The sequence below is a fragment of the Festucalex cinctus genome, chromosome 20, assembly GCF_051991245.1.
Source record: "Festucalex cinctus isolate MCC-2025b chromosome 20, RoL_Fcin_1.0, whole genome shotgun sequence".
NCBI classification, from domain to species: Eukaryota; Metazoa; Chordata; class Actinopteri; order Syngnathiformes; family Syngnathidae; genus Festucalex; species Festucalex cinctus.
In genome coordinates, this window is record NC_135430.1 from 18,335,770 (window position 1) to 18,347,611 (window position 11,842).

The following is an 11,842-nucleotide window of genomic DNA, read 5'->3' on the forward strand; positions in this document are numbered from 1 at the left end:
CATGGTCTCTCGCCCTGAACATTTACCAGCACAGCACATAAAGCACATCTATGATAGCAGAAGACAGTCTGCAGAAATGAGTGAACAATTACTGCTGATATCCTGAAAATCAGAGGATTTGGACAATTTTAAATTAAAAAATGGCTCCAAACGATTACTCAATTATTAAAATATCCATCCATCCATCTTCTTAACCGCTTACTTGCTGGAGCCTATCCCAGCTGGCTTCGGGCAGTAGGCGGGGTACACCCTGAACTGGTTGCCAGCCAATCGCAGGATTATTAAAATAGTTGTCGATTAATTTGATAATCGATTATTTGATTAATTTTGACAGCTCTACTTGCAATTGAGTTTACACCCCTGTGAGTGTGCAAAAATAAATATCAAGTTGTGTCAAAAATAAAAACTTTAGCTCGAAAGGAGGAACAAGACAAAGAGGGAAGAAGAAGTAAGGCTGGAAGAACTGAGGGTGGCGTCTCACCTCCCCCTACTCAGCCAACGGGAAGCCAGCCAGCAGGATAATCAATAGCAGTAACTGCTATTTAACAACCATTCCACTCTCCTCTAAACTCTCGAGGCAAAAACATGCTTTCAGACCCTCCCTTGGATCTTACTCAAATCTGATTTAACTAAATAAGAACCTATCACAAGACTTTTCACCATATCTGACAAGGTTGTTGTATTTGTTTTGAGTCTGATTCCAGTGTACGGGCCTTACTTTATACAACTTAGTAAACAGAGTTGAGATTCTTCAAACAGCGAAACAAAATGCTGCTGAACCAAATTAGAGAGCAGCACTACCCTGTATGGTGACAATAAACTACTTCTCTTCCACCTGGAGTCTGTAAAAATCTTTACCAGCATGAAGCTGTAATTGAGGCACCGCAGTAAATACTTAACACAGGGCGTATGATTTACCCAGCCAAATGTAGTGATGTAAGCTTGCTCTCGCAAGATGAATTCTGACAGTATTTGTGAGTTCACAAACCCCGGAGAATACATCTTGTACCGCTCCCACTGATAACCACCGTTCTGAACCACTGGTGGTTCGGACCAATCACAGAGCGACATTGTGTTTGGGGACGGAATATGCAACTGTGACGAAACCAGGAAGCCAGCGCCGACGCCGGAGCTAACAAACAAACCTAACATGGACGAATGGATGTTTCAATTAATTCTGTTCTCGCAGAATGACTCACCGTTTCCTTGTTTAATGTTGAACAGCGAGGGCCGCTTCGTACATTTCTAGCTGGTTAGATGTTCGTGCTTTTCCCCCCTTTGGCAAGAACGAAGATGAAATTTTCACCCATGGCCGTGATTGGTGAAAACAAATGTGTAGAATGACACGTCCTCCAATCAGCTCAAATTATTACACAGAATGTCCCGCCTTTTCCCGACCAAATTACTGTGGAGAGGTACCTGTTGCCAGGTTAGTAGTGATGTAACTACAAGTACAACTTCACCAACAGCAATCTGAGGATACAGTGTCTTGACAAAATATTACACGTCACACAGTCGTTTAGTTTGTTTGTACTGACTCTAAGTAAATACAGTAGAGATATGACAATGACCTCGCTCTGTAAAGGGTCTGATTTGAGTGCTAGGTTTGCAAATTTTAATGTGTATCTTGTGTCTTGACCCTGAAGGTTTGGAATATGATTGTGTCATGTCTGAAGCAAGACATTATGTAACGGTTGTGATAACAAGTTGTGATAACACCTTGTTCAGATGAGCAAGGAAGATAATCTTTATAGATTTTTTGCTCTTTAGAAACTGTAGTATTATGACAATAAGTAGAGAGGGATTTAAAAAATAATGAGGTATAGAAGACAAGATTGAAGCCAAAGACAATATGCCATAGAAAAACATGGATGTCTTGGTATGGTAGTAGGAACCAAATCAACGAAACAAAGGTAAAAAAAACAAGTCTTTATGAAACCTTTACTAACTCACTTATAGCCAACTAAAATGTATGATTTTTTTGTATGTAAATATGTAGACAAAGGTTTAAACATGGCTATGACGTCAGTTGGAAAATCACATCAAGATGCGTGACTAATTTCCCTTGACGTAATCACTACCCATCATCCAGCACAAAGATGCAAAAAATATCCGCTCTCACCTGTAGTGTCTTCGTTCTCTTTCAACTCATTGTTTTCACTCCCATCTTCCTCTTCAATCCTCTCGTTTGCCTTTTCCGAGCTGTCCTTTACAGGGACTACAGTGAAATTAGTTGGCATTTTACACCATGTGCTTCCTCTCAACGTCTCCCCGTTGCCACAGCCTTATCTCCGTCTCTGCCTCTTGCCGTTTTGCTGATCCACTACCGTCGATCTTCCAGCTGTTTTCAATGTTACCTTTGCTCCCTTCCTTCTTTTAAAGGTTTTTTTTTCCAGATTCACTCAGCTTTAGTGTGTGTATGTCTTCAAAAGTTGTGTGTCTATCACTAGGAGACTGCTCTGTGCCGTGAAATCCACAACCCCGTTATCCAAATAAGGAAGACCAGGATTGACCCGCCCCTATGGGGGGCAGTACCTAAACGCACAGACAAACACACATACAAGCAAAAAAAATAAATCTCGTATGCACAAATGTGTGCTTGTGTATATGAGAGCATGTGTGTGATTTTTTTCCACTGTGCCTGAGGGCAGTAGCCAGCAATGTCAGCTTTTGTTCAACGAGAGGAAGTCCAGAGTGTTCTAAACAGAGATTTCCTTCGCAAGGACACACATTGAGTATAACATTTCCTCACTTCCTATGCAGTGTTATTTGACTCCACGTGTTTAAAGAGAGGCACGGCAAATCTGTAAAAGGCACGGTTTATCACACATTGTGCATCTACATACTTAGAGAACATTGGCTACCAATTCATGAATTCATCCCGCCGAGCCCAGCTGACCACACTCAGACTACATCCTTGAGTGGTCACAAACTCACAATCAATCCTCCCATTATGAGGAGTTCATTTTATCGGACTCACTCCCATACCAGCTGCACAAATGTCAGCCATGACAACTGCTGCACTGCCAATGGCCCGCCCACAACTAATTACATCAGTGAAACGAGATAGCAAAGTCATCAAGTTGCAATTTCTGTGGAACTGCCTGCAGTCCATTGACTTACTCATTGTTCTGCTCACGAAACACTATGTCCGCAAGACACAAAAGTATTTGTGTACGTACCAGCAGCCATCTTGTCATTTGCTAAGCAACCACGAGGCTGTGATGAGCACAACTCACGTTGTTACGTACCCCACCACGCAGTTGTTCATATAGCCCTCCAATGGTATTAGTAGGCCCGTACAAAACCGAGTGTAGTGTGCGTTGTTTTGCAACTAGCCTTCATGAATGGCCCGCCGCCCACAAAACAAGATGCTGTAATTGGAACTTTAAATTGCAGATGATGAATATCCTGCAACTGGCTGGCATCCAGTTCAAAGTGTACGCCGCCTACCGCCCATTGACGGCTGGGATAGGCTCCAGCATACCCACAAACCTAGTGGGAATAAGCGGTTCAGAAAATGGACGGATGATAAATGTCATAATGACAGATGGTAGGGGCAACCAAAAATGCAATGTTGTATAACATGACCTTTCACAACAAAAAGCAGCACACAGCCAGCTACCACCAATTTTGATCTCGAGTTTCCCAACAAGTAACCAAACAGCATCATGTGTTGAAAACATCTTGAGAAAATGTCAGAGTACACAAATCTTGTAGGACCTTTTAGCTTTTGGCTACTTTGGCCATGAAGAACAAGCAACTCCCTTTTTCTCTTACTCCCTCAGGATGACGGCTAATTCGATCAATGAAGTCAACGGAAGGGTGGGGCCTACAAAACAGACCTTCACCAAGGCTTAAACTATCCAACATGTTTGTTACAAGTCATGAAAAATTGCTTCCTCTTCAGTCTTCCTTCCTACTCAGTGTTCCTCTTCGCTTATAGGTGGCATTAAAACACCTTTCAAAGCGGGTGATGAGAGCCACACGTCTTTTTTTCTAGTGGATCCTGGTCCATTACTCCTACACTTGGCCCTAAATCAAGCGGAGTGTGAAAAGGAATCCACTTTTATCTGGAATTACACATTTGTGTCTTCTTCCATCTCTAGACAGCACTTAGTCATACGAGTAGTGATGTAACTGCCTTGACTAAAGTGGCTAGACACTCAGGCTACCTCTGGACAGTCAATACAGAAAGGCCCGGGCAACAAAATCTATATTTAGGAGTAAGGTTACAACATGGAGCGGCCGTGTACTTTTGTGTATCAGCCAGTCATCTTTTCAACTTGCGTCAGGGAACTTTATCTTTTAAACAAATACAAAGGTTAAACTAAATCTAATTACGGTCGGATATTATGTCAGTAACATCTCTGATGCATGAAGGGCTAAAATGATAAATTCAAGCTTAAAACTAATTGTTTGTTTTGATGTTTAGAGCCCAACATGATAAAACATAAGAAGGCCAACGAAGGACATTTTATGATTGTAGCATAGCATATCTTAACACAGTCAAAATTTAAATTGTCCCCCCCAAACAAACATTGATCGAGGCTAAAATGGAAAAACAGGAGGAGACCACATTTAAAACAGAGATTAGCAATAAAGATGTTGAAGGATGAATGTGTTCCAGGAATACCAGCCATTCGTCTTTCTCCAGAGACTTGTATCTACAGAGGAAATGCAAACCTTTTTTCTTGTATCAATCAAAGTGGATACGCCCTACAAAGCAGTGGAAGTATGTCCTCATACAATTCTGTTGACTGTCAAAAATACTTTAGCAAATATCCAAGCATACAAAGCTGAAATCATTATTACTCAGTTTGGTGGACTCACACGCGGGCTTCTACTGTGAATGTCTCACACGCCAGACTTTAGCTGGCATTATACTTTGTTGCCCTCTTGTGAACACTCAGGGAAATACTGCAACATCACCATGACATAACATGGCAAAATAAACATCATTCGTTGACTGACTAGCCAAAACCGTCCTTCACAAGCATACTTCACGCAACATGTCTGTAAACCAGACATAAAATTGGAGATAGAAAACATGGAATAATACCAGCCACTTCTCTCTGTCAAGAGTTTCCAAATCCCAGACTGGGAAAATGGTGGCTGTCATTAACTGAGCCTTTTAGTTTGCTCATGGAAAGGGAACTTGTATACAAACATAACAAGCCAAATAGAAGAAAACATGGAATAATACCAGCCACTTCTCTCTGTCAAGAGTTTCCAAATCCCAGACTGGGAAAATGGTGGCTGTCATTAACTGAGCCTTTTAGTTTGCTCATGGAAAGGGAACTTGTATACAAACATAACAAGCCAAATAGACACTTGCAGTCGTCTGCTTGCAATATAACTAGTTCAGAATGGGTTGTTTATTTTTGTGTGTTTAGCTGTGCTAAATTAGAGTATTTGCACAAATGATTTAACAACTCAATGAAGCGTATCGTTTTTAAATGAATAACAAATGGGCCACACCTATCGGAATGGCCATACAGTTGCATGGTATCATAATTGCCAGAGCCACGTTTGCAGGCCCTGGGGTGCCGAGATTAATCTCGGGATAATATGCCTAGCCCAAGTTAAAAAAAAAAACAAGAAAAAAAAACAAAAACAGGGGTCGTCTTGTGTATTTGCCAGTTCCAATTCTTTTCTGGCAGACACATGGAAGCTTCAATTTCACCTTTGGCAATGGTAGCCTGACTTTACCACATCCATTTCAGCAGCTCGTGACAAGAGTGGGGCAAGGAGACTTACACATACCCTCGTCATTCAGACACAAGAAGAACATGACACGCGTCCATACACATTTCTGATATTTGATAGCCAGTGACGAAACAGCCTAGGAACCCTTTTTTGCTATTGCAGTTAATAATCTCTTCAACATGCAGCAAACTACAAAGCCTCAAAGCCTTAATCAGGTTGACGGTTATTACGGGAATGTCCAGGATATTTATACATTGCTTTATATGCAGTCTGGCTTGATAGCTCTATAATAAAATAGTTGATCCAGAAATAGTACTGACTACTGAGTGTGACACCGATTCAGTTCTTTTGTCACACTGACCACATAAATCAGAATTCCCCTGAAAATGTCTTCGACCACTGGATGGGAGAACATTTATTTGTGAACTTTGCATTAAAACCGACTGGAACGTACATGCCGTACAGAAAAGGGAAGCCACACGAGAGCAGGAGCAGCAGATAAAATGGATGCCAGGGTCTAGTTGGTGTGCTGACTGCTAGGCTCCAAATAAAGCAGAGGTCAGTGTACGACACCCAAGGTGCATGCCATTTTAAATAGGAATACACACACACACACACGCAAACATAACGTGCAGCTAGAATCGCAACACAGTTACATAACTTGCATATCACGACGTAACTTAGCGTGATCATATAACACAACCACTTGTCTATGATGGGACTAATGTCTCTTGGATTACCGGTAATTATTCCTCTCCCAAGGACGCCAATATCTTTGATGTCTCAGAATCTCAAAGGGGTGGTCTGCATGCAGAACACTTAATGCTCATTTGAGGCAATGATGGACATGAACGCTCAGCAATCCAGCGTGGTCATGTACTTAATTTAGCTCATCTAAACTCAATGAATCAACGGATAGAAACACTACACAAACATCAGTAGTACAGCTTGTAACGACATGTTGAGCTTCAATCGTAACAGGAAATGTACACAAGTTGAACTCCCTGTTCCGTCTCAAGCTACGCTCTAGATTTAAAATGGACAGTTATTTTTCCAATGTCTGTTAAGTAAATTATTTTATTATAATTGTGAGTAAAGATTTTATATCAAAATATATGAATTTTTAATAATCACACTTTTAAGTGACAATACCAACGTATTAAAAAAGACAGAGTAAGAAACAGGAGAAATTAATTATGTGTCGTCTAAACACCTTTAAAAGGACAATCACTTGAATAGCTTCTATTAGAGTCAATAGCGTGTGCAATCGCTACAATTTCCTCAAAACCGTTGCATCCTATTAACAACGCTTGTTAGTCAACCTACCCACAGACATTTTATTTTATTTTTTTTTGCAACCCTCATAGTGCGTCACTTTTCATTAGCATTTATTGACTCAGTCAAGTCTCTATGGGTCTTCAACACCTCGCATGACATTCTCTGAATCAGAAGAGCAAAACTCATCAGTGGCATTTGGTATTCGTAAGAGTTCTCTGTAAAATGTTAATCCCAAAGTAAGTACTTCTTACAAAAACAAACTGGTACCGTTGCGATCCGATCTAGTAACCCTAATTTTAAAATTGCAGTTAATGCTCAGAGATCATGAATGAATGCACACATTGCTGTGCGCTCACAAATAGACGAGCACAGTTTAATTTAGCATATTATAAACCTTCAACCTGTTGTTGGTGGATAGAAGCACCTTGTATGCATGTTAGGCTGAGGAAACTATGAAACATCCCAACCACACCCTTGAATTCAAACTAAGGGCTTGAAAAAAGTGCAAACCTTTGAAGAAACAGTGAAATTACACGTCGCATGAATGTGTGTACTTTTTATGGAACCGTGGAAAAAATATTTGAGATTTTAACAGTTGAGAGAACTTGTCTGTGTTCTGACAACATTTGTACAAGTTCTCAGAAAAAACATGCACCTACCTGGTGTCTGAAGAGTTATGGGAGAATACCGAAAAAAGTGAAAGAGTAAAACTACACAACGACGCCGTAATATTTTCAAAAATGATCTCCTATTTTATATTTTAGCGATCCCTTTTCTCAGAAACACAGATTAAGGATTAACCATCCATTTTTTCATTTTAGACTAAAGCTGATACTGTAATGTTGAGGCAGTGCACTTCCCAGCATGCTTTGCAGCACTCCTTATTGCTTTGTTGTGAGTGTTTCACTCATGTTATTGATGATGATCACCAAAGGGTGAAAGGAACGTGTCAGAATGCTGGCTCAAGTGAGACGTTTGTGTGCGGAGTGCCTGGGCTTGAGCTGTGGCCAATAGCATCTTGAAAGAAAGAAAATTTGAGGTCATAATTCGATAGACACCATTACTATGAGCATACTCTTGGTCCAGGTCAAAACTGACTCACCAAATACTATGCACTAATGGTAAATTAACAGTATTTAAGTGCATTTGAATTGTCTTTTTTGTTCTTCTTTATTTTTGGACCACGTATTGCGATATATATATATATTTTTAAAACGCAGTTATTTGGATATGGCTAAAACGGATGCTAGCACAACTTTGAATTTTTATTAGCTTGTTTGATTGTTTGCTTAGACAAAGTCACCTCAACTCCAACACTTAAACATAAACATATTCATCAGTGTGCAGACTTTTTGTCTGTCCGCTCCAAAATAAAATAATGGCTCCGGCGTCATGACACTTTGCATCCCACAATACAAAAAGATAAACAGTGCCCGAGTGAAAAGCACACGGCTAATCCTACAAGAGACAAGAAGTGGGACACTGTAGTTAGTAACTGACTCACCATATTTGTTGGGCTCCCTGTTGTACTCCAGAATGGGCACCACGGCGTTGGGGTCCTGCGGTTCGAACTCCGAGTCCTCCTCCAACTCTGGTTCCTCCTCCCGGCCATCGTCGCCGGTCGTCGCTTGGGCTACAACCAAGCCCGAGTGCTCGGCGCCACCTCCTCCCCCGTCAACCGGGACGACCACGAACCTGTCGCCCATGTTAAGCTCCCCTTTTTTGTCGCCTTGATTTGGACCCGAAATGGAGGGGTTAAAGTCGGCGACCAACGCGTGTGGTAACAACAGTGAACATTAGCAGACCCACGCTCACCAGTTGATCAGAGGGTTTGATTACAGTACGCACGTGCACGCCCCCGGGATTCCCTCATTGGACGAGGGGGCCTGGGGGCGCTGTCAATCATCTAAAATGTTGCTCCCCGCCCCCTACCCGTGACGTCACATGTGCGTGAGATGCTACAAAAAAAAAAAAAGAGAGAGAGAGAGAAAATAGGGGAAAAAGATGTTTAAAAAAACGAGTGATTAAAAAAATAATTTAAAAAAAATACCAAAACTGTAATGATGTAGTTGAACGTCGTAGTTACTTGATATTTTCGAATACCTCAAGCAGTGGAGTCTAAACTATGGCCAGGGCCATTTTTGGCCTGCCATCCATTTTTAAGTGACCTGTTGCATTTACTGAAAATGTCATGTGCTACTAATAACTTTATTTACTGTCGAGCTTTTCAAATATTCAAATTAACGATTTACAATTAAACAACATTTCTCTTCATAACACTGTGGGGAATAAAGATAATTAATTTTTACAAGCAAAAATGGCTTCCCCCATTTTGTGCTGTGTGTCATGGTCCGCGTTGTGAAAATATCACATGATAGATTCCCCAAGTAACTGCTTTAAAAAATGGTCATCTTATGACAGATTGCTCCTGTTTTAGTTCTGAATGTCAAGATGGGATTCAGCTGCTCTTTGGTGCAGGTGATGATATTTTTTGGCGGGCTACAGGGTCACGAGCACCCAAGAAAGTTGTAAAATCCTAAACTATTTGCCTCATAGAAAGCTGTCCAGGTAGCAGTCCTTCAAAAATAAATCACTGTAATATATATAAACAATATGCAATTGCTTGATTGACTGATTTTGATGTGCTTGATAAAAAAAAAAAAAAAAAAAAAAAAGGAATAGGGCACAACAAGTTTTTATTTTCTCTTCCTAATCCTGTTAAATAATTGCATTTCTGTCAAAGAACAACTGTCTTTATTTGATTATGGGGTGGATTCCCATCATATTACAGAAATGGAAATATTTTTTCAAGGGAATTATTTTGTTTGCCAACACTGTGTGTAAATTATCATCCAAATCTATATGGTTACAATACTGTATCCATACTTATATAACTCCAACTATGTAAATCCAAACCCATCTTTGAGGAAGGTAATTATGAATAACAGATAATGAATGAATACCCATAATGCCCATAATTGGAGAACACAATTGAGGACTTGTCCTGACATGTCCCCATGCAAATTGCCAGCAGTCTTGGTGGTCCTAAAATTATACTGCAATTAATTAATCCTGGCATTTCAGTACACAATACCCTGCTAGAAGAAAACGAAGTGTCGTCATTAAAAAACATAAATAAATAAATCCACAAAATATTTTATTATGGGCAGCTACCTATTAGTACTTTAATTTGACCTCACTCAGACAGTTTGTACATATTTTAACATTCACAAAATATAATCCTTGCAATCCTTTTAATGTACAGTAATTGTATTTAATTGATCTCAATTAATGGCATTCTTTGATGAAAATGCGGCTAATTTAGTTTAAATTCTGTAAAAACTGCATCGGGTTATGCAAAACACTTCACGCTTCATAATTGTAATCAAGGCCTGAGGGCTGTCCAAACAAAAATTGACTTGTACAAATACCAGTCAGCAGGAAACAATTTGCTGAGGTCCTGTTAGTTTTCTGATGGTTGCATGCCATATTTGAGTTGAAAATAAGGCATTGACAAGGTCATACACGCTTTCATTTCGACAATATTAAGTAAAAAGGCAAAGCACCCAAAGAAGACATGCAGCAGTGTATCATACATAGTAAAATAATGATGAGGATATTGTGTCTTTTTGACCCATGACCTCAACATGCCAAGACTTAACTTGCCTCTAAACAATGTTGGCAGTCTGACATTTGCTTTTTAAGCTCTCCAAAACTTCTCAAGTGAAAATATTCTGGAAAGACTCCAAGAGGCCACTCAGACAGGAATCACTTGAATGCATGTTACATCTAAAATAGACAGTTGGCAGAACAGTTGGATGACGGAGGAGTGGAAGGGTTCAAGTTGGAGTGGGAGGGTTTGGTGGGAATTGCAGTGTTGAGTAACAACTAAAGTAAGTCCAGTTTTTGATTACACAATAATTGTTTTGATAGGGGAAAAAAACTGTCTGCATTTTACATAACAACAATAATCGTTTTATAGATTGTTTCCCATCCATAGTGACTATACACTGTTTGGCCACAACATTATGGTCACCGCATGTGGAATTGACAGAGGAATTTGTAATCCTTCATGCCCATACTTTACTCATCCGTTGCGCGACTCATCATCACAGCAGAGACTGACCGATTACGTTTGAATTGGGTGAAACAGATGTGGCTTTTATGCACGCAACATTTGCAAAGCCTTCATTATTATTTTTGCTTTGCTCGTATTGTGGTACGATTTCCAAGACCAAATGAAAATAAGGCTATGATGCCTGATAATCCTTTATTTCCACTAATACCAAGCAAATGCATAATGTTTCTCTTTTGAAGTCGTTCCAAAAGGAAATTGAGTCATTGTACCTCTTTTCTAGTTGAAGCTGGGGGTTTTACGTCATTACGCAGAACCACGTGTTTTCCAGACCTGAATCTGCTCCTGCACCTCTGGGACTTCATGTACTGTATGCATGCATCCATCGCTCGCTGGATCACAGCAGCCATCTGACTGACTTCACCGAGGACCATCCCGGCCATCTGCCACATCTTCAAGAGAATGTCCAGACTTTGTAGGGACTGCATACAGGCACATGGAGGCTATTTGGGATATTTTGCTGTAATCGACAATGTGTGATTTTGCTTATTTCGAGCAATAACTGTAAATACATTAAAATATCTTGCATTGTACACAAACAGTGCCACATGCAATCCTATTCTCAATGTTTTTTTTAGTCTGTTGGTGAAATTACTGGAGCAGCAATGTGTGTATGTCAGGATGTGGGTCAGTTTTTATGCATGAACTGATGCTTCCCTTGTTACAAAAGATAGTTGTGGGCATCCATGCTCATCTTTGGCTTGATTCTCTGAGGTTAAT

At 40.2% G+C, this 11,842-nt stretch overlaps 1 protein-coding gene across 7 annotated transcripts in view; it reads right to left on the reverse strand.

The window, feature by feature from the left end:
• slc12a7b (solute carrier family 12 member 7b) overlaps positions 1–8,868 on the reverse strand; it is a 39,543-nt gene extending 30,675 nt beyond the window's left edge. For 2 of the 7 annotated variants that reach the window (XM_077508660.1, XM_077508657.1), the window contains exon 1: positions 8,492–8,868. In XM_077508660.1, coding sequence (XP_077364786.1) covers positions 8,492–8,693 — 202 coding nt within the window. In that variant the 5' untranslated portion in view covers positions 8,694–8,868. Of the gene's footprint in view, positions 1–2,122; positions 2,491–8,491 lie in introns of those variants that run through there. The other 5 variants (XM_077508662.1, XM_077508658.1, XM_077508656.1 and 2 more) reach the window with 4 other exon arrangements.
• Positions 8,869–11,842: the final 2,974 nt, after the last annotated feature.